Raw genomic sequence first — 22,015 nt, forward strand, 5'->3', positions numbered from 1 at the left:
TCTGGCAGACAGAGGTGCTGGGAGACCGCGCCATCCAGATCGTGAGCGCCCTCTGGCAGAAGCCAGGACAGGGAGGGCTGTGTTTGGTGAGGGCCCTGTGTCCCCACTCTGGCCTGAGAGGCTCCCTTGCTGGCCGAAGGGCAGTGGGTGAGTCCCCGCCCTCGCTGGCTTCTCCGCCAGGGCGGGCGGGGAGGGACCACGCGGAGACCACGTGAGGCAGCCACGCTTAACTCGGCATCGAGGCGCCTGCAGCCTGGGCACGTGCTGCCCCCGTCCTCCTGCAGGGCGAGCGGGTCCCCAGAGGTCCTGGCAGCAGGCGGGCTGTGTGGTGGGGTGGACTGGAAGCCCTCAGCCCTGCGCCAGTGCGGCCTGCCAGACGGTTCCCTGCAGCCCGTGGGGCCTGCCCTGGGACCCTGGCCCTGAGCCTGCCCTCCTGCACCCCCAGGGCCTGGCGCGCTAGCATCCCCCGAGGGCCATTGTCTTCAAATGAAGTGAGCTCTTTGTCTGGATGGGGCTGTGAGGATGTAGCTCCCGGGGCCCTCTGCTGCCTTCCCAGCTCGGCTCAGGGCCTCAGGGCCCCCAGGGCTGTCACGCTCTGGGCAGGAGGCCTCCAGCCTGTGACGGATGCTGCGAGGCTCCTTGCCCAGGCAGCAGGCCCAGCAGGCTCCCGGCCCAGCAGGGGAAGGTGTGGTCTGAGGGAGGCCAGGTGGGCACAGGAGACCAGCCAGGGACCAGGGGCTGCTCTGGATACGTAGTGGGGCCTGGGCACTGGGACTCTGCTTCCTCTGAGCCTCTCAGCCGGCAGGTGACGCGGCACAAACCCAGGTGCTGCCCTGCCATCCTGGGGTCTGAGTGCACAGAGGAGCGGGGTCGGGGGCACACCTGAATCCTGGGCCCATGAGGTCACAGCACTGGCTGCAAGAGAGCCACGAGGGAGGCAGGGGCTCCCAGTCAGGCCAAACGGTTACCAGCCTCGGAGCAGCGCATAGGCCCCGCCTTCTCAGGGTTCAGAGGCCACGACCTGCCATGGCTGTGCCCGTGTGCTTAGCTCTGGCAGCACGGGAAGGGGCAGTCAGAGAGGGCTTCCTGGAGAAAGCCTCAACACAAAGGCCCATAGGAGGAATGGGAGTGAGACTGGGAAGGCGAGGGCCCTGGAGGGGGGTGGTCCCAGCTGAGGGAACAGCAGGTGGAAGGCACGGGGGCACCAGCACTCAGGAGTGGGTGAGGGATGGGGCTGGAGCGGGAAGCCGGGCCGAGGAGCTCGGGGCTCTGTCCTTGGCGCGGGGGGGGGACTGGCATGGTCTGTTCCATGTTCCAACTGTCCTGGTGTCCCGGCCTTGTGCAGGATGCAGCGGGGGTGAGGCATTGCGAGGACTGGGGAGGAACCAGGCAGGGGTCCAGGAGAGGTGGGGGCCCACAGAGGCACCGGGTTCAGGAGACGTTTCGGGAAGACGGGACGAGACTTGGTGCTTGCTGGAGGTGGGAGGGTGGGCGGGGCAGATGGTGCCCAGTCTCTGCAGCGTGATCCCCGGCGTGGCATCCCCAGTAGGAGCAGGCTTGGGGGACTGCCGATGCCCCTGGCCGGGCGTGTGGGCTCAGAGGTGCCTGCGGGCTGCAGAGGCTGAGGAACCCGGGCGTCGGGGCGTTAGGTGGGCAGGGAGGCCCTCTGGCCTGTGCCCACCCCTCCAGCCTAGCCCTAGGACAGTAACCTCCACACACTTCAGGGGCCCCTGCCCTGGCCGTGGGTGTCGTAACCACCATCCGGGCCAGACGCTGGGGCCAAGTTGCTGGAGGTTTAATCACTGTCACAACCCTAACCACACGCAGGCAGAAACTCCCACTCCCGGCCAAGAGAGCTGTGTGCAAGGCCTTCCCCAAGGGCACGCAGGCAAGGAAGACTAGAGGCGCCGTGGGGACCGCTGGGGCCTGCACGTCCGGCCCCCACAAGGGGCCACGAGGACAGGAGGAGAGCCGAGCTGCCAGCACGGAGCTTGATTTATACCTGGTTCCCACCCTCTGCTGCGGCTGGGCCGAGACCGCAGCCCCGCCGTGGAAGTTAGCCAGGTTTGAAGTCAGACTGCTTCCCGGGCCTCTCTCTTGGCCACCGGAAAAGGCCCTGCCCAAGAGAGATGGAGCTGCCCGGGGGTTGGGGCATCGGCCCTTCCTCAGTCCCAGGGGCCAGGCTGAGTGACAGGAGCCGAGTTCACCGGGCTGTTTGGGGGCTCTTGAGGCCCAGAGCCCCAGGCGGGAGCAGACCTTAGAGAAGAGTGTGCTACGCGCTCAGCCCTCAACCGGCACCCGCTCCGCCAGGCTCCGGTGTGCCCGGGGGAGGCAGCCACCTTTCTGGTGGAGAGACCCTAGAAGCAAGGAAGCACACCTGCTGGACAGGAACAAGATGCACGGAGATGAGAGGAGTAGCCAGGACAGCAGAGAGAGGACGACGGCGGGGGTGGGGTGGAGGGTGTCACCCCAGGAGGGGCTGACGTTCCCGCTGAGACCTCGAGGATGAGGAGTCACAGGCCAGCCAGGTCTGGAAAGGGTCTGACGTGCAGAGACCTCAGTGTGCTTCTGGAACACAGGTGGCCTGACCCGAGGAGGTCGAGGTGGGTGGGTCGGTCTTAGAAGAAGAGCGGCGGCCGCGACTGGGGCAGGCTTGGCTTGCGCCCCAGGAACGCAGCGAACTGTCACGTGTCCAAGCCGGGGTCTGGCTGGCCACAGGTGGCCAATGACAGTTGGGGGGATTAGTGAGCTGGTCCCCCAGTAGGTGCCAGAGCCTCTACAGCCGGCTTTCTGGGGCCAGCGTTGTGGCCCTGTTTGACAGAGGAGGCGTCTGAGGCTCACAGAGGTGAAGGCTTGGCCAGGTCACACGGCAGGTGAGCGGCCAAGGTGGGACCCAGTTACCCAGGGTACCCAGTTACCCATTTCAGGATGCCAGACCATCAGAGAAAAGCCCCCCATGCCGGCTCCACCCTCAGGGGTGCACGCTGACGTGGTTATAGCCACACTCCTTACCCCAGGATGCCACCCCCATGTGGTGGGCCCGGGCAGGTAGAACGGGGCTGGACTCAGGAGCTGGATTCCAAGGAGGCTCAGCCTTGGGGACACCCTTGGCCTCCCTGCAGCTTGGGCCGGGGGCGGGCCACTCTCCTGTGAACCGGCCAGGCCACAGCACCACCTGCTCAGAGCCCGGAGCCTGGGGATCCGAGATGTTGGATCAGCCCTGGGCCTCCAGCCAGCCCAAGACCCCAGCCGTGGGCCCACGGTCCCTGGCAGGAAAGGGGGCCCCCACATGGGGGACTGGTGCCCAGCAAGAGCATGTGAGAGGGGAGGGGGTGTGTCCCAGGATGGGCTCTTATCTCCTTGTACCCCTTGGGCCCATCCTCTGCCCTCTGCCAGCCAGAGGTTCAGACCCTGGTGGCCTAACCCTCACCAGCACAGGGTCCAACAAGGCCTCTCAGGGTGTGGGGTCCCAGTGCTCCCGTGATCATCAGGGCATGGCTGGGAGGCCCCTTGGGAGCCAGGGTTACTCCCCACATGGAGGGGGCCGCAGGGACCGGCACCGGCCACCCTCTCTGGGTGCCGGTCCCACCCTGTCCACCTGGCCCTGAGTGTCCTGGGGCTGCTAGCCTCGCCGACGCATGGCCTGCCCCCAACTCCACCCTCGTAGGATGGGGCTGGGGGGTTGCCAGCCTAAGGCCTTGTCTGGCGCTCAGGCTGAGCGCCCAGCGCCCTCGAGTGAGGCTGAAGGTGGCGACTCCATGGAGCCCAGTGGCCAAGGCGGCCGTGCCCCAGTGACGGCCGAGGCTCCTGGAGGCGGCTCCCTGAGGGCCCTAGGCTCCAGCCCCTAAGGGCCTCCCTGGGCGCCAGGCAGGGCTGAGCCCCTGAGCTCTGCACAGCCTGCCCTCCTTGAAAGTTGGTTACTGGGGGTACTCTGCATGGTGACCTTTGCCCCAGAAGGATGGGGCCAAGACGAGTTTGATTAGCAGCCTGGGGCTTGGACATCTGGGCTGCCACGGAGGTGGTCCCCTAGCGCTTGTAGCAGACAGGGCCACAGACCCCTGCCAGTTTGCCCGTGAGGTAGTGCCAGCTGCAGTTTCACCCCAGAAACCTTTGCTCCCCACAGAGGCTCCAGGGATGATTCAGCCCCATGCGGGGGTGTGCAGGGACGCCCCCCACCCCCAGCCTGAGGTGCTGGAGCAACGTTGGACCTGAGCCTCAGTCTGGGGCTCACTGAGGCCGCCCCACGTCCGCTGTTGGGGACATAATGCTTTTCTCCTCCTGACGCCAAGGACCTTACTGGGCTCCCCTGGCCCCAGGAGCAGACACGACCTGGGCTGGGCCCCTGTGGCGACCGTGGGTGACAGGAGCCTGCCCCTGAGGGCACAGTGGAGAGAAAGGAAGGGTCTCAAGTCCAGAGCTGTGCTGGGAAAGCCCTGCATGAAGGGCTGCCCGGGACACGTCACTCTTGCCCCTCACCTCAGGCCCTTATGGCCTCAGCCAGTGCGAGGGCATCGTGTGTCCCCCGAAACCTTGCCCGGGGAAGCCCTGGCCAGGCTGCCAGACTCCGCAGCTCATTGCAACCTCCTTCTGAGCCACAGGCGTCTGGTGGCCCGACATGCACCGCCTGGCCGACCGCATCCATCTGGAGGAGCTGACCCGCATCGGCATCCTGACCGGCAGCGTGGACGCCATGGTCCAGGCCCACCTGGGAGCCGTGTTCATGCCTCATGGACTCGGCCACTTCATGGGCATCGACGTGCATGACGTGGGAGGCTACCCCGAGGTCAGTGTGGGCGCATCAGCCCCAGTGGCCTGCCTGTGAGCCGTAGCTGGGCTTGGCCCTCCCTGGGCTGGGCTGGGGCTCTGGGAGACGGCGGGGGTGAGGAGGAATGGGGTCCCGGTGAGGCCTGCTGCCCCTCCTCCCCCTTCACCCATTGGTTGGTCCTGGCCCAGGTCGCTGCCCTGATGCCCTCCGTGCCCAACGCCTCCCCACCGTGGCTGCCTCCACAGGACCTGGTGTGGGATGGGCGTGCTCTGCACAGAGCCCCGGGCTGTGCGCTGGGGGCAGCGCCTGTCCTGAAAGGTGGTAGAGTGTCAGTGTGCAGTGCACGGGGTCCCCACAGGGCAGCAGGAGCTGCAAAGCTGGGTCTTAGTGAAGGGGCTGGCACTGCACCCGTCATGTCCTCGTGCCTCTGGCTTCATTCAGACGGGGTGATGAGGCTCCGCCAGCTGGTGGCTGGCCCTGGTCCCTCCTGGGACTAGCTGAGCCCAGCGCCCCTCACAGGTCCTACTCCTGCTTCCTCCTTGGTGCAACCTCTGCCGGGGCCCCAGGCCCCTGGGCCAGCACGCTCTGCTGGCCTCCTTGTCTCTAGGACGTACCCTTGGCAGGGGAGGAAGGCTTGTGTGGGCGTCTCCAGGCCAGGCTTTCCCCTCCCCCTCCTACCGACCGACCCTTGAAAGGACCACCCAGACGGTGCTTGTGGCTTTGGGAGGCCCTGCCGCAGCCTTGCGGGGCAGGTGGCTGCAGCCTCCCGGGCCGGGCCGGTGGGTGTGGGTGAGCCCAGCCCTGCCGTCTGGCCTGGTGCCCGCAGTGCAGGGGGCGGGTTATGCAATCGGTGCACGCCCTGGGGCCCACCAGCCAGTTAGCCAAGACTGGGCTTGGCCTCTTAGCTGCAGGGTATTTTGAAAGCTCTAAGAACGATATTTGGGGGTTGGGGGGGGCGGAATTGCTCAAGAGAAGCATTATTATTCAATTATTTTTTCCTCAAGTGTAAACAGTTAAATTTGGAGAAACAAAATCGGTTTTAATTTCCTAATTTCTATCCATCACATTGTGCGTAGGGAGCCAAGAGCTGGGCCTTCCAGACATTGTTAACTGAGGTTCGTTATTCATTAGTCTCCAAAGCACTTTTTTTCCACCAGAGAAAATTGGCAGCAAACTGTTTTCATCTTTTCCAGTAAGCAGTCCTTTGTGCTCGGAGTCTATTCTTCTGACAGATAAACATTGTGGAAAAAATATGGCTTTTCCTATAAAAGTCATTTGTTTTATTTCAGGCCTATAGACACATCTGGGTCTCTTCTGCCAGGAGCCCAGTAAAGTTGAGGCCCCGTTGAGCCCTGAGCCCAGGCAGAAGCCAGCGTGGACCCAGCATGGGCAGGGGCCCCTGAGCCCCAACAAGGCTGAAGTCCCCGGGCCCGAGGGGCTGGGCGCTCAGCTGCTTCCCTTTTAGGGGTCTTCTCCCCACTCAGCTCGGCCTCCATCCTTCTCCCAGCCCTGATCTGGCCGTTACTGGTGGACCCCATAGGGCAGACTCCCGAGAGCTAGCGCTCTGAAGGGGGGTGGGGGGTCATGGTCAGTGGGCTGGGGCACACACATTCTCCTATGCCCCACGGGATCCCTTCCATGCTCCCCTCACCCCCAGTCTGAGTCGTGGTCCTGAAATCTTCCGGAGGGAAGGCTGTCTGTACAAGTTGGAGCAGACCCTCCACCCTCGGTACACAGCTCTGGGGCAGCAGGGAGCCCACGGTGACCAAGGAGGTCAGGGGGACTTTGTCAGTCTCTGCCTCCGCCAGGCCCCTGGCTTTGACAACCTTGTGGTAGAGAGGAGGTGACGGCACCTGGGGGGCAGCATGAAGGGAAGGGACAGGAGGGGCTGCCCAGGGGCAGGCACGGGGCTTCAGATGGCAGGAGACAGGGCCCCGCCCCGCCCCACCAGCACCTCCCACCTGAGCACAGGGACTGTCATCCCAGACTGTGCCCTTCTATGTCCCCTGCCTTCCTGCCTAGCTCCTCCAGGCACATAGTAGTGTTTTGGGGTCAGGTACCACACCAGACAGGCTTCTGGGCCCAGAGCATGACCCATCAGGGGTCACAGGGCCTTAGTGTCCCCTCATCACCTCCGTCCCAGCCTGACTCACACCAGGTCAGGGCGGCTGCGCGTACCAGTTTCTACACGCCCCGCTGTCCCCGCCCTCATGGAACCACGCTCACAGCCTTCCCTGCTGTGCCCAGCCGTGGATGGAGGCTGAGCCAGCCCGTTTCTGGTTACCTTACATGAACCACTAATTGAAGTCTGATGTTCTTGGCCCCCAAACAGTCAGAAATGACAGCTCCATCTCCAGCAGCTGGGCTTCCAGGGGAGAGCTGCGAGCGGGGCAGGGCAAGCTCAGAGCCCGACCAGAAAGCTTGCCTGCTGCCCCACTCACTCACAGGCCTTGGCCAAGGGATGGATGGGTGCCTCTGGGACCTGGGGAAGGCAGGGAGATTTCTGCAAGTGTCCTAGGTACCACCTGCCCTCATGGCCCCGGTGGCCACGCCCATGTGAGTGTTGGTGGGGGGGGGCGGTGCCCCTGCAGGGCTGAGAGCCGGTCCCCATGGGTCAGTGGGGGCCCAGCACACGGGCATGGTGTGGAGCTGCCCACGTGCGCTTCTTGGGGCCCGCACCCCCAGGCCATGCACACGGGGTGAGCGTGTGTTTGTGCACACACGAGCCAGGGCTCGTACTGACGGCCCGCCCTGCCGACAGCACCTGTCCCTCCTCCTGGAAGGCCACGTGGAAAACGTAGGACTTGGCTTGTAGGGGGACCCAGGTCCAGCACTTCTGGGGCTGGTTTCCACCTGAGCTGCCTAGAAGAAAGCGCGCAGCCTGGGAGGCCCCGCAGGCCTTCTTAAAAGCTGCACAAGTTTGGCTTCTACTGTTCCTCTCGTGGGGAGAGGGCCTGGTTGAGGCAGCCGGACCCCCAGCCAGCCCCATGGGCCAGCAGGGGCAGCGTGACCTGGGTGTGTGCGCACGGGTGTCCACGGGGCACGGTTCTGAGGAGAAACAGGGGCAGGGATGTGAGAAATCTAGGGGAGCGTGCAGAGAGCGGAGGGTTTTATCTGGAGTGCCGTGGACAACACAGCAAGGCTGAGTCTGGGCTGGAGACCCCCATGGTCACAGAGCCTCCTGCAGCTCCAGGGGGACCCGTGGGGCCGAGCCGGGCCCCACGTGTGGACGCCTGCACGGGCAGGGCGGGTGCCCCGCACGCTCACCTGTTTCCATCGTCCTCCCACCGATGCGGTGGCCCTGGGCTGGGGCTGCGCCCTCCTGGATCCCCCTCACTGTCCTCTCCCCCAGGGCGTGGACCGGGTGGACGAGCCCGGCCTGCGGCACCTGCGCACCGCTCGGCACCTGGAGCCGGGCATGGTGCTCACTGTGGAGCCCGGCATCTACTTCATTGACCACCTCCTGGACGAGGCCCTGGCTGACCCAGCCCGCGCCTGCTTCTTTAACCGCGAGGTCCTGCGACGCTTCCGTGGTTTTGGCGGGGTGAGTGCTGGTGGGCCCCGCGTCCTTGCTCCCTTGCTCCTTGCTGCGTGTCACCTCTTTGTCCTCCAGGACAGGAGGCACAGTCTTGACGTCCTCACTGGAGAGGGACCTGGCTTATCCTTTCTCATGGTCTGTCACCTAACAGGAGCCTCAGCCCTCAACACAAGCAACTCAGATTCCTACAAAACCCCTGCCCACTCCAGGGGCTCCCAGCCACCGGGCAAGGGGCAAGGCCAGGGTGGGCAGGTGGCACGAGCAGGCCCCTGTGGGAGGCGCCTTCTTCCCAGCAGCTGCCCACAGAGGCCTTGAGGCCAGCCCCCCGCCCCCGGCAGTACTGACCACTCCTCAGAAAGGGCTCTTCCCTCTCGGCGGGGGTCAGCCTGGAGCCGTCGGGCCCAACCCTCAAACTTAGCGTGTGAGGCCAGCTCAGAAATAACGAGCGTGTCGTTCTGACCAGGTCCGGATCGAGGAGGACGTCGTGGTGACGGACAGTGGCATGGAGCTGCTGACCTGTGTGCCCCGCACAGTGGAAGAGGTTGAAGAATGCATGGCAGGCCGTGACAAGGCCTTTGCTCCCTTCTCTGGCCCAAAGTAGAGCCCCGGGCAAGCTCACCTCATGGACGGCGGCCTGGCGGTTGGCCCCCAGCGGTGCTCAGACATGCGGCCTCGGCTTTGATCACACCAAATATGCTGTTTCCCAGGGAGAAACTTTTTTATTAACCTTCTGTGGGATCACACCCTTAATCTGTTCTTAGACAGCGGCTTTTAAAATGCTAATTTTCAATTATCCCGTTATTTTGAAAAATCCTGTTCTTCACTAGCAACTAAATGTGTATCTTGCCGTCACTTGTATGCTGCTCAGGAAAGATGCCTTTCTCGTGTTTTCTCTCAAAATCAGTACACGGAATGGAATTTGCAATAAAAGATTTCCTAAAATGGACCTTTGTGCCCGGCTCCCTCTCCATTTGTCCCTTCGCAGGTGAGCACTGCAGGGTTAGACCTGGAAACTGGCCCTGCAGAGACCCGGGAGTCTGGGCATAGGTGGGGCTGGGCCTCTGCCCACGTGAAGAGGGCTGTAGAGCAGGAAGCCTTTTTGGTACGGTTACTGCCTCAAAGCTGGATTTCCGAAGGGGGGCAGAATTACGCAGCCCTTAAGGTACAGTTATCGACAACATGAGACTCGCAGATTCCTTGTCTGTGATTTCCTTCTCATGCGGGACAGGCTAGCAAAGCCAGCATCTGTTTGTTTGAGAGACACTGCCGCCTAAGGCAGCACCATGGCAAAGGTGAGCTTTCTGGTTCCTTCCACGTCGGCCGAGTCCATTTGTCTCCCCTAAGTGGAAGCCCACTGGCTGAACTCCACTCTGAGGCTGTGGAGCCATCCAGGGCCACCTGGGCCCAGTCCCTGCCAGTGGCAGAACACCTGGCCTTCCTCTGCCTGCCCACCTCTCCCACGGTCCCACAGAACCGCCCCCACCCCTGCAGCGGGCTTCGAGAATTCTGCACACCATTCTAGGGTTCTCTCCATCCGAGCCAAGGTGAAGGGCAGGTGAGAAGGACGGACGTCAGAGATGAAACCTTAATAGGGTGGGGAACCTCTGTAGCCCAAGCCAGAGACCGCTGAAGTCAGTGAAGAGTTGAGTAAACTGATTTCTTCCTATGGCAGTAACACAGAAGTGCTCGTGATGTGGCCACATTAAAGCAGCATTAGTTTCAAATCACCATTTGTCTTTTTCTTACCTCTTAGATTTACATACCATCTTTTAAGGTGTCCTCCTGGTGCGCAGATATATTCCCTAAGTTATCTGTGGTATTAAGCAGTTTGAGTAATGATCGCCTGCGGGTCAGGAGTCTGAGTTTGCCAAATCCTTCTCTCCCCCAGCTGTATCTGCGAGCCATGCTCTAGTGCGCAGGGTTTCAGGTTCCCCCACCCCCAGGATAAAAACAGTTAAAGTTATAAAAGTTAGGTTGGAACTCTAAGTAGACAGTTTAGTTTAGCTGTGTTAACTAAAAAACACACACATCTTTCTCCTTCCTCTCCTTTAGACGTTTTATACCAAGACTGCCCATTTCACATAAATGTTTGCTCTGATTATCAGGTCGACAGGAAAGAACAGGGAGAAATCTCAGGAACTAAATGCTGTTTGTCCGAGAAGGACACTGGGGACAGAACTGGCTGCTTGGGCCCAGGTAGGCGAGTCAAAGGCATTCTTTGCAGGTACAGGTCTCAGGGAACCACAGTAGCCACCTACTGTGCCCCATGCTCTAGAGAATGGTCCAATTCCTAAGTCTCCAAATTCTGCAGAAATTTGTACAGCTTCAGAAATATATTAGAGACCCTTCCAGAAAGCCATACAGTGCCGAAAGCTCTTCCGAAACCAGGAAAGATCTAGGTATTCGTTCAAGAAATGAGCATCTGCTATGTACCAACGTGGCATAAAGACATGACGCCTGCTCTCAGAGCCCAGTCTCCTGAGAGAGGCTTCCCCTTAAACACGCACAAATAGATCATCTCAAACGTTAGAACGTGCCAAGAAGGAAAGTAACAGGATTGACCTTATCTAGAAAGCCAGGGGGGCTGACGGGAAGGGAGGGAAGTGAAAAAGCAAGAGGAGATAAAGCATTCCAGACGTAAGGAGCTGTCCTAAGGCAGCCGGCCCTGGGCTAAAAAGTGCTGAGAAGAGCCCTGCAGCCAAAGCAAAGTGATGCAGGAGGGTGGAGGGGAATGAAGGCAGCACGAGCAGAGCCACATCCCGCGGAGACTGGGTCTCGCACGGAGTGCACCGGAGAACCATGAAGGTTCTGGAGAGCGTGCAACGGTCCAGGAAGACAGAAGCCAGGCAAAAGAGGGTGATGGCTCTGCACAAGGTGGGGAAGGGGAGGTGAAGCAAATGTCACAGGATTCATTTAGGAGGCAGAACTGAACGGTGGTGATGTACAAAGGCACCTGGCTCCAACAGCTGCTTCAGAGCAAACAAGACTCGGGTAACTGGGCTGCAGAAAAGTGTGACGTGTGCCAGCCTCGCGCCCGGTTCTCTGGACACCCCTGCACAACCTTCAGGTCTACAGCTCTGGGAGGAGTGGGATGTTGCAGTCAAAGGATATTCAGGGTTGCTGCTCTCCTCTGAGTACGTGTAAAACGCATATGAACTCTTCAGATACTCACAGGCAGCCAAAGAGCAGTAGGTCTAAAGTGCTTTTACTGAAAGAGAGCCAGCACCCTCACAATCACGTCGATATAAAGTTCCCTGGATTTTAAATTACAACTAATTCATAAAAATGAAATGGGACGTATTACCCACAGAAATAATTACCGTACTACAATTTTCACCAAGATGCAATAGATAGAAATCTATTTCCCAAGACACGAAAGTCACTGAAGGATCACAGAAGACAAGTATCTATGGCATTTTCCCTTGAAACACTCAAATCAGCTTCTCGGACTCTTATGTATGAATTCATTTCGACAGACACCCTATGGCATTGTGTAAACGAAGACGACGCACGACGCACATACTATAAACTGTACCGTTAGGGGAAAGGCTTTACTTTGACATTCCGTCAACCTCAAAGCCTCAGAACTTATTTCCTACCACTCTGTAGGTGGAGACCACACTCTGAGACGTCAGCTGTCTAAGCAGGATGCGAGTTATTGCTTCCTCTATTCTGGTATACATTTCTACACTAGACTAGGGGACAAAGAATATTACTGAAAGGCATTCTAAATTCAGAGCAAACTAGGTTCCTATCATTAAGGGAAGTCTAGACTTGGGACAACAGTGCCTCTGCCTGCCCCCATGCCCACCTCACCCCCCGCCCTGGGCTGGGAACAGAAAGGCAGCAGGGCATCTGCCTGCTCCTCAGAGCTGGTCAACATTTGCACTACATTCTTGGTATCTAACATAAAGAAACCCACAATGAAATACAGTCATTATTCCAAAGTTATTTTTATTTCAAATTCACTGAAAGAAATAAAATTATATTTAAAAAAATAGAGTAATCTCACAAACTGAGGAAAGCCAGGAACAAAAAGAACAAGTTAGGTACTTCTTCCTGAGAGGCAGATCTAACAGCTATAGGACGGACTTTCTTCCTTCCTAGCTTTTGTCAAACAAAAAATTTTTTCCTATTTCTAAGGCATCAAAAACACTCTTGAGTGTTTTAACTGGGTTGTTCAGGTACAAAGCTTCAAGCCCTCTAAGGGGGATCAAGAAACATCAAAAGCTGCTACGATTTCCTTTGTTGTAACACCAAACATTAAATTGTACATACTTCTACTTATGTAAATTTGAGAATTTCACACTCGTGACCTGAATTTCAAAAATCTGGTCATATTTTATTAAAATCTTACTACTTCTTGGTAAGAATGTCCAAAGTAACTGAGCTCACATCCCAGTAACTAAAAGGGGCCAGACAGCAGGAAGAACTGTTGGATCGCACCACCTGCAGCCAAGACCTGTCAGAAAACACCCATCCCGGAAGACTCACATGCAGCTAGAAATTTATACTAAAGCCTAATTCCTAAATCACTAGACCTGCCAGCAAAGGCAGATCATATCCTAATGGTTCATATGTAACCTACAGGACAAAAGTTACAGAAGTCATATACAATTCCCAAACTTACCCATTCCCCATACTTGGTTTCCCTCCATTTTATACTGTTAAATCTATCAAACTAAAAACTTTCATTCCCAAACACTTCAGTGAGATAGTCAAGACAACGGTTAACATTTCTGTTCTATGCATGACTGCTGGTGCTAGTTTTGATTTGCATAGGTAAAAGGAAAGCCTGAATTTTTCCAAAAGGTACAATCTTATTTTCTTATTTGAAATAATTGAGTACATACCTGATGATTTCCCTAAAGCTTCTTTTCCAAGAGAGTTAAGTCAATTCACATAATTGGTAACAATAAATTCCATGGGGACAACCATTTCTGAAAGATATTGTTTAGTAAATAAGAGATTTAAAATGTCTGTAGCACCTCTTATAGGTGCTTAAAGATTCAAGTGACCTAACTGCATCTCCAGTGAGGTGCTATTAAAGATTCAGTAGGATTCTGTGGGTATCTCCTAGTTAGTTGTTTCAAACATCTATCAACCTACAAGTAGATCCGTACTCCAACCACAGTAAACCAATGTTGGACCCTAACAGGAAGCCCTATCCTGTCTCCTGGATCTATAGGGAGTTAACCGTCCTGGGACAGTCACTCTCATGGAACAATACAGGGCTCTTGTCACATGCAGAAGGGACTCTTGGCCTTTAATAATGGCTTTGCTGAGTTGCAGGGCACTGTGATGTCTTCTTCCGCCCAGAAGGGCACAGACAGCACTCTTCCACCAACCCAAGGGTGCAACTTGAGTTACATCCTGGTTACACTGTCCCAGGTCCTAGTAGGAAACAACAATGTGGCCCAAAATGACCATGTTCAAATAAGATACCTGGTAACTTTTTAATCTGATGTGACTCAGTCTCTTGTCACCAGCCTAGGTCACCCAAAAGCAAAAACCAAAAAAAGAGAAAAACACAAATTTGAGCTAGAATTGTTCTTTAAAAAAAAAAAAAAAAAAGTCAACAAGGACAATCAAAACTACCAACACTTATATAAGCCAGACCCTAGAGATTTCCATCTTCAGTGACTGCCACTTTTTAGTCTTAACAAAAATGTCAATATCCTGAGTTTTATCAGTATTTTCTTGCTAAAATAATTTATGGGACATAAATGCATACAAATGAATAAAAAGTGGTACAAAAGTCTGGAAGAACAGCCCACTAGCTAGAAAATGTCGCAAAAACAATATAAAACGATGTGTTTAAGTGAAATAAATTAAAGGTTAAACCTTACACTTTCAAGTTTTCTTAGACTATTATTTTGGGAAATGGCATGGAGTTGATGATGTATTTTTCTAATAATCAGTTGTTTAAGATCAAATACCAAGTGATGGTTCACAAGAAATTTTTGCTTTTAAAAACCACAGCCCCACTGCAATGTATCTGAACACAGGAGAAACTACCTGCTGAAATTAATATTCAAAATCCTAATGGGTAACTTGTGTGGCCATAAACTGTTAAGACGTTTTGTCTACTAACTTGGCTGTCCAAATGGTATGTTAAAAAACAAAATGCTTACTTTACTAGCATCTGCAGAAACTAAAATTTTGGTACATAAGTTTCTCTAAACCACTGAGTTGTTTTTTTAATTTTAACAAAATAATGCCAATGCAATAACCCAAAGGTATCCCAAATGCTTTGCTTTTACTTTTAAAAAACTATTTGCTTCCTAAATGCTATTTATATTTTTAAGCCAGTTGGCTGCATACTGCCTTTAAAATGCAATGGAGTTTCTTTACTTAACCTGACATCACTATTCAAAAACTTGTACTTGCCGGGGAAAATGGTACTAATTATGCTAAAACAAGGTTTATGCTATACATAAAATCACTCCAAATTATAAAGTGATTGGTTTCTATAGCTCTAAGCATTTTTAATACATAATTTAGGAAAAAGTCACACATAGATAAAGAGAGATGGCATTCAACTTTCTTTCATCCAATTAACCGTATCTATGAAAACCAAGACCCTTCTGCATGACTTGCCAGTTCCCCATTCCTTTTGTCAACCTAGAAAAGAAACATTTCTTGGGAAGTCAGGATTTATTAAGAACATCAAGCTCCAGGGCATTTTTTTTTTTTTTTACCATATACCTTTAAAACTGTTTTTTATCCCCACAAAAATCCTTATCATTTAAAACCAGATATTCAAATTATATGGCTAACATTTTTAGCTAATCAACTCTTCAGTGCTGATTCTAGAAAACAACCTTCAATGGATCTTTGAATAATGGAGATTCAGCCGCTGGTATGAGTAGTGTAGGTAGTCACACCTTTAACGTTCAAGCCACAAGTTGTGACGTTTGAAAGGGGTGAGGTCTACTGTCCTGCATTATCAGAATCTGTCGTATTTTCAGTGCTACTGGGTTGCACATTATCTGCGAGGTTGTGTGCATGCTCAAGAAATAAATCTTTCAGTACACTTAATTCCTTAGTCAGCAATTTAATTTTTGCTTCCAACCGTTCATTCTCTTCCTTGAGCTGATTCACTCTCTGCAGCGTATCCTGCGCTTTCTGCTTGCTTTTCAACCGGCTCTTTTTCACCGCCATGTTGTTCCTCTCTCTGCGCTGGCGATACTCGTCACTGCTGCGATCCACGGGCAAACTCTTTTTGCTCTGCTTGCTCGGAGGCACAGCTTTGCCTCCGCCCCCAGGGCCGGCGGGCACCAGCTGAGGAACCTGCTGTAAGCCGCTGGCATGAGCCTGAGTATGGATGACACTTATTCCATTCACTCCCGGGGTAGTGTTCTGCTGTGATACCTTGCTCATTTGGGCACGCTCCTTTGTCAACACAGAACAAGTAGAAATGAAGACAAGGTGATCAATGGTTTGATCTGCCAAGAAATCTTCACATGTACCTAGTTAAAAAATAAACTGCATTAAAATATTTGAAATGACAAGATAAAATAACATTAAACTTGCATGTACCTACTAGCAGGCCAATATTAATTGATTATGCTGAGAAAAGTCTATGACAACTGCCAACTGCTCCAATGTTTCAGAAGTCTAAGTCACGTAATTTAGAGAGGTAAGTTAATACAGACGCACCATACGGCCAAATTCAACCCACCTGAACCCCTGAGGGTACTGCCCATCTGTGCTTGTTATCAAAAATGGGAGGAAAAACAAAAGAATACCACTAATTAGGTAGCACATATGAACCAATAGCACTTGGCAATCTGCAAGAGAGAAATGTGCTATGTTTGGTTTAAACACTATGAGTTCAATTATGATAGGAGAGACCCTGCAATAAAAGAGGGAAAAAGTTTCAACTGTTGGCTCAAGTCAAAGTAGAAGGCTGGAGCAGAGCGCCCAGCCCAGTCTCCAGTGCTCATCAGGAAGCACTGCACTACGATCTCCGCATGGTCCTTACTCTAATATGCAGAGACTGAGTCATCAAGGACTTGACTTCTCTCCCAGAGCGTAAGAATCTTTACAGGATATTTTGAAAAGGTGTTTTTTGCTTGTTTTTATTTTTTTCAATGACTTCAAATGAGAGTAGTTTACAGAGATTTTTTTAAGTTAGTTTCTTGGATCACAGATTTAGGAGCTCTGAGATACCCAATTTGCTTCCCCATCCCATCATGCTTCTCACAGTGTTTTTTAAATTCTCGACATAATTAGTAAACACATCTAAACACAGTCAGCCTAAAACCACAAGGAAAGAAACAAAAGCCCTGATGATGCATCCAAGGAGGTGCAAGCACTGGGACTCAGGCTGGACCAAGAGCCAGAGCAGCTGCAGCGCCTGCACCCACTTGACACTGCTCAAGGAGCACAGAGGAAACGCCAATTCTGAAATATTGAGGCAGTGCTGCCCGTAGAAATGAAGTCACAGTTTCAGAACTAGTCATATTTGGATTACTATGAATTCAACCAGTTCGCTACAACTGCCTCAAGATGTGTCAAAAGCAGACCTATCCTATCATCGTGAGGCCACTTCAAGGCAAACTAAGCTGAGTGAAGCGTGCCCACCAAGAAGTCACAGCACTCTTGGAAACTGAGAAAGCAGTGTTAGGAACCATAAAACTATCCCGTTCTCTTCTCACAAAACTGCTAAAACTGCATCAGTGGAAAAAAAACCTGCAGCCAGAATTATGAACTGCCTCAAATGAGTACACCTTACAGTTCTTAAGCAAAGCTCAGTTAGTAAACACCAGTAGCTTCACCCAAACCTTTAGCTAGGCATTTCTGTATAAACACCATTTACTGGTCTGCTTTTTAAAAATCTTTGCTTTTAAAAAGGCCATATGTCATTACTTTCCATTGTTTTTTCAAGCCACACAGGCAGCCCTGAGCTAGCCGGTCATCTGTTCTCACTTCAGTGCTAAGGAAACACCAAAAGCTTCCTTCCAAAACCATGATGGATATCTACTCCAAGTCTATCTTCAGTAATGGATATTTCACATTTCCCTTGATAATTTATCATGTTGCCTATTTTTTCTTCCAGTTAAAAAGTGGCAGTTCAGTATAATTTGAGCTACACTTACCACTAATAGTGTTAAAGGTCGTCTATACCATTGCTTATCTATTTGGTATGAAGTGAAAAGTGTTTACTCAATTTTTATGAACTTGTTTACCATGTCTCCTGGGAATATCTCAACAATCATGATTATGTTCATCTTATTTATCTTCTTTTTTATGTTTTATATGTCAATTAGGTTTTTAGTCTTTAAAGCTACTCTCTAATAAACTCAGAGGTAACAATGATCCAAAGAAGTACAAACCAGGAACCAAGTCAGTTCTTGTCTTGGCTCTGACTTGCCCTGTTTCACTTTGGACATATCCCTTCCCTCTGTGAGCCTCGATTTCCCCATCTGCAAATGAGGGACGTAAAATGGTAAAATGCCTTCTGACTTTGACAATATACCACGAACTTCAGTCACCAAAAACTCTTATTATAGCCTCCAAATTTAGTGATGTTCATGCTCATTTTTGTTCTCAGATACCGGAGGGCTTCCCTGGTGGCGCAGTGGTTGAGAGTCCACCTGCCGATGCAGGGGACACGGGTTCATGCCCCGGTCCGGGAAGATCCCACATGCCGCGGAGCGGCTGGGCCCGTGAGCCATGGCCGCTGAGCCTGCACGTCCGGAGCCTGTGCCCCGCAACGGGAGAGGCCACAACAGTGAGAGGCCCGCGTACCGCAAATAAAAAGAAAAAAAAAAAAAAAGATACCGGAACAGGGAAGGGCTCTTTTACCTCCGTCTGACTCAAGGTAGTAGGCTGAACACAGTAGGCAAGGTTTTGAAAATGAGTCCTTCGGCTTGTAAAACAAAGAGTAATCATCAAACTGGTAAAAATGTAAGAAAAGGAAACTTGGAGATAATAAAAAGAACTCCAATTGTTTTTTGTTTTTTAAGTTCTCCAACCGAAGACAAGCCAATAAAGTAGCTCTTAAAGTGAAGAGCTATCCACTAAGGAAAGGGGGTCAGAGCTAAGTGGTCTAAGACTTAACGCCAAACATATTATCAATTTTGTTTTTTACACTGAGCAAAACAGCTGCCTCTATAAGTTACATATTTTAGTTTACACAGTTATCTGTGCTTTTGTTTCTTCCACTAACATTTACTGAGCACCTACAATGCACAAAAAGAAAATAAGTTTATTTCAAACCTGGATATTCAACCCTAAATGAAAGTCTGGCTCCTATGTGAACAAATACTATTCCAAAGTTCAGTCTCCAGGAAGCAGAGTGGCACCTCGTTTCCTTGCTGTGAATCATTCAAGCAGGAAGCAGGATAAAAACTGAAAAGCAGTGGTTCTCAAAGTGTGGTCCCTGAACCGGCGGCAGCAGCAGCAGCATCACCTTGTTAGAAATGCAAATTCTCGGGCTGCCCCAGACCTAGGAATCAGGAGCTCTAGGAATAGGGCTGGGCGATCTTGTTTTAACAGGACCTCCAAGTGATTCTGATGACACTGAAGTTTGACAGCCACTGCTACAAATCAACCATGGACCTTAAGAAAGGTGGACTGAGTGGGTAACATTTTTTAAATTCAAATTCCTTAATTCAAGTAATGTTCGTTCAAATCAATGACACAGTGACAACTCAAAACGTTAAAATGAGTAAAACAAAATGAAAATTTTCTCAAGTTTCACTTGGGAAAATAAACCTCTCAAGGATTTTCCTAACCCTCTTGTCATTTTCTTCACATGTGTACAACCAGATATTCCTCCCCTGCCGCCCCAAATAAATTTTTAACTCCAATTTCCTCAACGAAGGTCTACACTCCAAAATATTCAGATGTTTGTCCCTTATTCCAAATCTGTTCAAATCACTGGTATCTGACAATTCTACCCACCCCCCACCCCCCCAAAACACCTCACCTCTACTATGCGTCTCCATCTCAATGCCACAGAATTACCTCAGGCTGACATCATCTCTCAGGGGCACAGCCTCCTCTGCCTGCACATTATCTTTTCTTTGTGCTTCTGCCCAATTTGTTCCCCCAGTTTCTTGGTCAATGCCAGCTCGATAGTGTGCCTCCCTGTAGACTAAACTAGAGACAGAACTCTGTCTTTATCACCATATGCCCAGCATCTAGCGGTGGTGCTCAAGAAATATCTGTTGAATACAGCCTCAAAAGCCTAAAACAAAACACTTATTTTTACAAATGTCTTACATAAAAATGAGATTCTCTAGCATTAAAATCTCTTATAACAACCATAATTAAATCAAGACTGTTACTAAGATATTATGGTCTCACCACCTAAAGTTCCTCATCTTTCTTAATGGTACACAGGAAAATTAAAACATTTGCTACTTCTAGCCCCCAGCCTATACAGTGAACATCATTCTTGTCTGGTCTTTGCTTCATATCAGTAGAGAACCTTTATTTTCCATTTTGCCCAGTTATACTTCCCATAACCTCAAGTTCTTAGACATATGTTGCCAGGGTCTGACAACTCTGTACTACAAGTGAAGTGAAGGTAAGCAAAGTTAACAAACACCCAAATGAGCAGGATTTCTATTTATTTGCCACTGCTGGTTTCATGACCCAAAGCAGGGGTCCATGAAGGAGGGTACATCCCTTCAGGGAGTACATAAGTGGTCCACTGGAGTATGAGAAAAAAATGTATGCTCTTTTGTCTTTTTTTAATGTCATCTTTTTACTCTACTTTTAGTGCCATTAACAACACACACAAACTAATACACACACATTGTTTATAAATATACATCTATTAAGGAGTCATGCTCAATTCTTTTTTCTTTTTTTTTTCTTTTTTAACTGATAGGTCTGGAAAGCCAAAAAGACAGGAGACCAATGTACCTACCAGTATAAGAGCCCATGGAAGCACCCCCTCCTAAGAATACACAATAAACCTGGAATTGTGGCTACCTGCGTTTACCATTTCTGTGATCACGTGAGGCAATCTTAGGCCATAAGACCAAACTCAGCCCCATGAGGTCCTATTTATCTTTACCTAGGACTCACCAGCTGCTGTTTAAATCCCAAGGGATGAAACCACCTGTCCAAGATCAGACAACCTTGCTGACAGTCATGATGTGACCTTGAGAATTTAGAGGATATTCTGGGGGAAAAAATATTAAGTTTTGCTTCCACCTATGTTTTTCAGGGAGGTATTAAAATGACTGAATCCACCAAGTGTGCCCACCAGAAGCAGGACTCGAACTGAAAAATTCTTCAGCTCACTAGCATCCTGTAATTATTTCGCCTTGTTTACACTAAGTTTTTCCAAAACAGTGCTTCAGCTTTAATAGCTTATCCCAAATACTACTCAAGTAGTAACAGCTGACCAGATTTTAACTTTTAACTGTCAAGGGCTTTTAGATGTAGAATTTCTTAGTAAAGCAAACCTTTATACTATTTTATTTCAAAAGTTTCTTTGAGCGTCCCACATCCTATCTGAATTAAAGGACAATCTCTTCCAATAAGAATTCAACTGAGTGAGTGTACACTGGGAGAGAGAACTACCAATTTTTGTGTAACCCACCAAGGTTAAAACCATTCTGAAACGGACACATTTTAAGATGCCAGATGACAGCACAAACTTCAGACCAGAGGAAAGCCCAGCAATTAAACCTTCTGAAGAATAAAAACACACGAGCTTACTTGGAAGAACAGATTCTCCTTCCCCTCAAACATGCATTTCCATCCTCTCCATCTAGACACCTCTGCTGGCAATTTTCCTTACTGTGTTCCCTCCAAGCATACTAACGAAGCACTTCTTTTTTTTGCCCTTTTCTGTTCTAGTCAACTCGGGGTTGCTGCACGTTCATCCAACCTGTGTTCAACAGTCACCTGAAGGATATTCAAAGCACAGCTCCATAAGGAAGCACAATATTATTTGTGTAAAGTCACATATTTAAAACTCTACCGCCTTCCCTGACTACTCGACTAACTTCTAAAAAGGATTCTCGATTACCCGACACCGAGCAGTTTTGCAGGCGCAGGAAATATCCCAGGTGGCACTAAAGATACCGTCCACCTTCTGCTATTCTGGGAACACCCTTTATCCCCAGAGGCCAATACGAGCCTGGCTGGTCACACTGCACGTTGCACAAACAGAGGGCCGGGTTCTGGAGGGGGCACAGCCCGGCTCGCATCCCGTCCCGGGCCGGCAGCAAGGGCGCTGGGGGAGCGCGGGGGTCTGCGGGTGGCGCCGCGGCGCTGGGCCGGAGCCAAGGATGAGATCAGCGGCCCCGCCGGGTGTTGCCGGCAGGTTGCATCACACGCCGCGCGGGGCCGCCGCCCGCGCCGCGGGCCGCGCGGGGCCTTCCCGGCAAGCCGGCCGCCCAGGGCCGGGCCGGGTCTCCTCGGGCCGGGGCCGCGCCCACGCAAGCGGCCGGCGGCGCCGCGGCCTCCTCCTCCTCCTCCCTCAGCCCGCCCGCAGCCTCCTTACCTGCGCCTCCAACCCGCCCGCCCCCAAGAGGCCTCCACTCCCAGCGGCCCCGCACGGCGCGGCCCGACCCAGGCCTCGCGGCCCGCGAGTCAGAGCGACGGTTACGAAACCGGCAGCCTCCGCCCGTTCCGCTGCCGCCGCCAGCGCCACCGGGTTCCCCTCCTCGCCGCGGCCGCGCGCCCGGCCGCGACCGCCGCCGCCATAACCAATGGGAGCGCCGGCTTGCGGGGGACGC

General features: G+C 52.3%; 2 protein-coding genes across 5 annotated transcripts in view; one reads left to right on the forward strand and one right to left on the reverse strand.

Moving 5' to 3' along the window:
* PEPD (peptidase D) overlaps positions 1-9,249 on the forward strand; it is a 114,435-nt gene extending 105,186 nt beyond the window's left edge. The window contains exons 13-15 of the mRNA XM_060129932.1: positions 4,599-4,783; positions 8,118-8,309; positions 8,767-9,249. Of these exons, the coding sequence (XP_059985915.1) occupies positions 4,599-4,783; positions 8,118-8,309; positions 8,767-8,904 (515 nt within the window). The 3' untranslated portion in view covers positions 8,905-9,249. The remainder of the gene's footprint in view (positions 1-4,598; positions 4,784-8,117; positions 8,310-8,766) is intronic.
* A 2,988-nt stretch (positions 9,250-12,237) lies between these two features.
* CEBPG (CCAAT enhancer binding protein gamma) lies at positions 12,238-21,960 on the reverse strand. Of its 4 annotated transcripts, XM_060130685.1 has the most exons (3): positions 21,781-21,960; positions 20,991-21,179; positions 12,238-15,775 (listed from the first exon to the last, which is right to left on the reverse strand). In XM_060130685.1, the coding sequence occupies exon 3, from the start codon at positions 15,684-15,686 to the stop codon at positions 15,237-15,239; it is 450 nt and encodes a 149-aa protein (XP_059986668.1). In that variant the 5' UTR covers positions 15,687-15,775; positions 20,991-21,179; positions 21,781-21,960; the 3' UTR covers positions 12,238-15,236. The 4 variants fall into 4 exon arrangements, with proteins under 4 accessions (XP_059986668.1, XP_059986666.1, XP_059986667.1 ...); XM_060130683.1 differs by lacking the exon at positions 20,991-21,179; XM_060130684.1 differs by lacking the exon at positions 21,781-21,960 and having other exon boundaries at positions 20,991-21,555.
* Positions 21,961-22,015: the final 55 nt, after the last annotated feature.

Source organism: Lagenorhynchus albirostris, chromosome 19, assembly GCF_949774975.1.
Source record: "Lagenorhynchus albirostris chromosome 19, mLagAlb1.1, whole genome shotgun sequence".
Taxonomy (NCBI): Eukaryota; Metazoa; Chordata; class Mammalia; order Artiodactyla; family Delphinidae; genus Lagenorhynchus; species Lagenorhynchus albirostris.

Excerpts from the sequence above, each read along its gene's own strand:
- CEBPG (XM_060130683.1), bottom strand. The coding sequence starts at position 15,686 with ATGAGCAAGGTATCACAGCAGAACACTACCCCGGGAGTGAATGGAATA.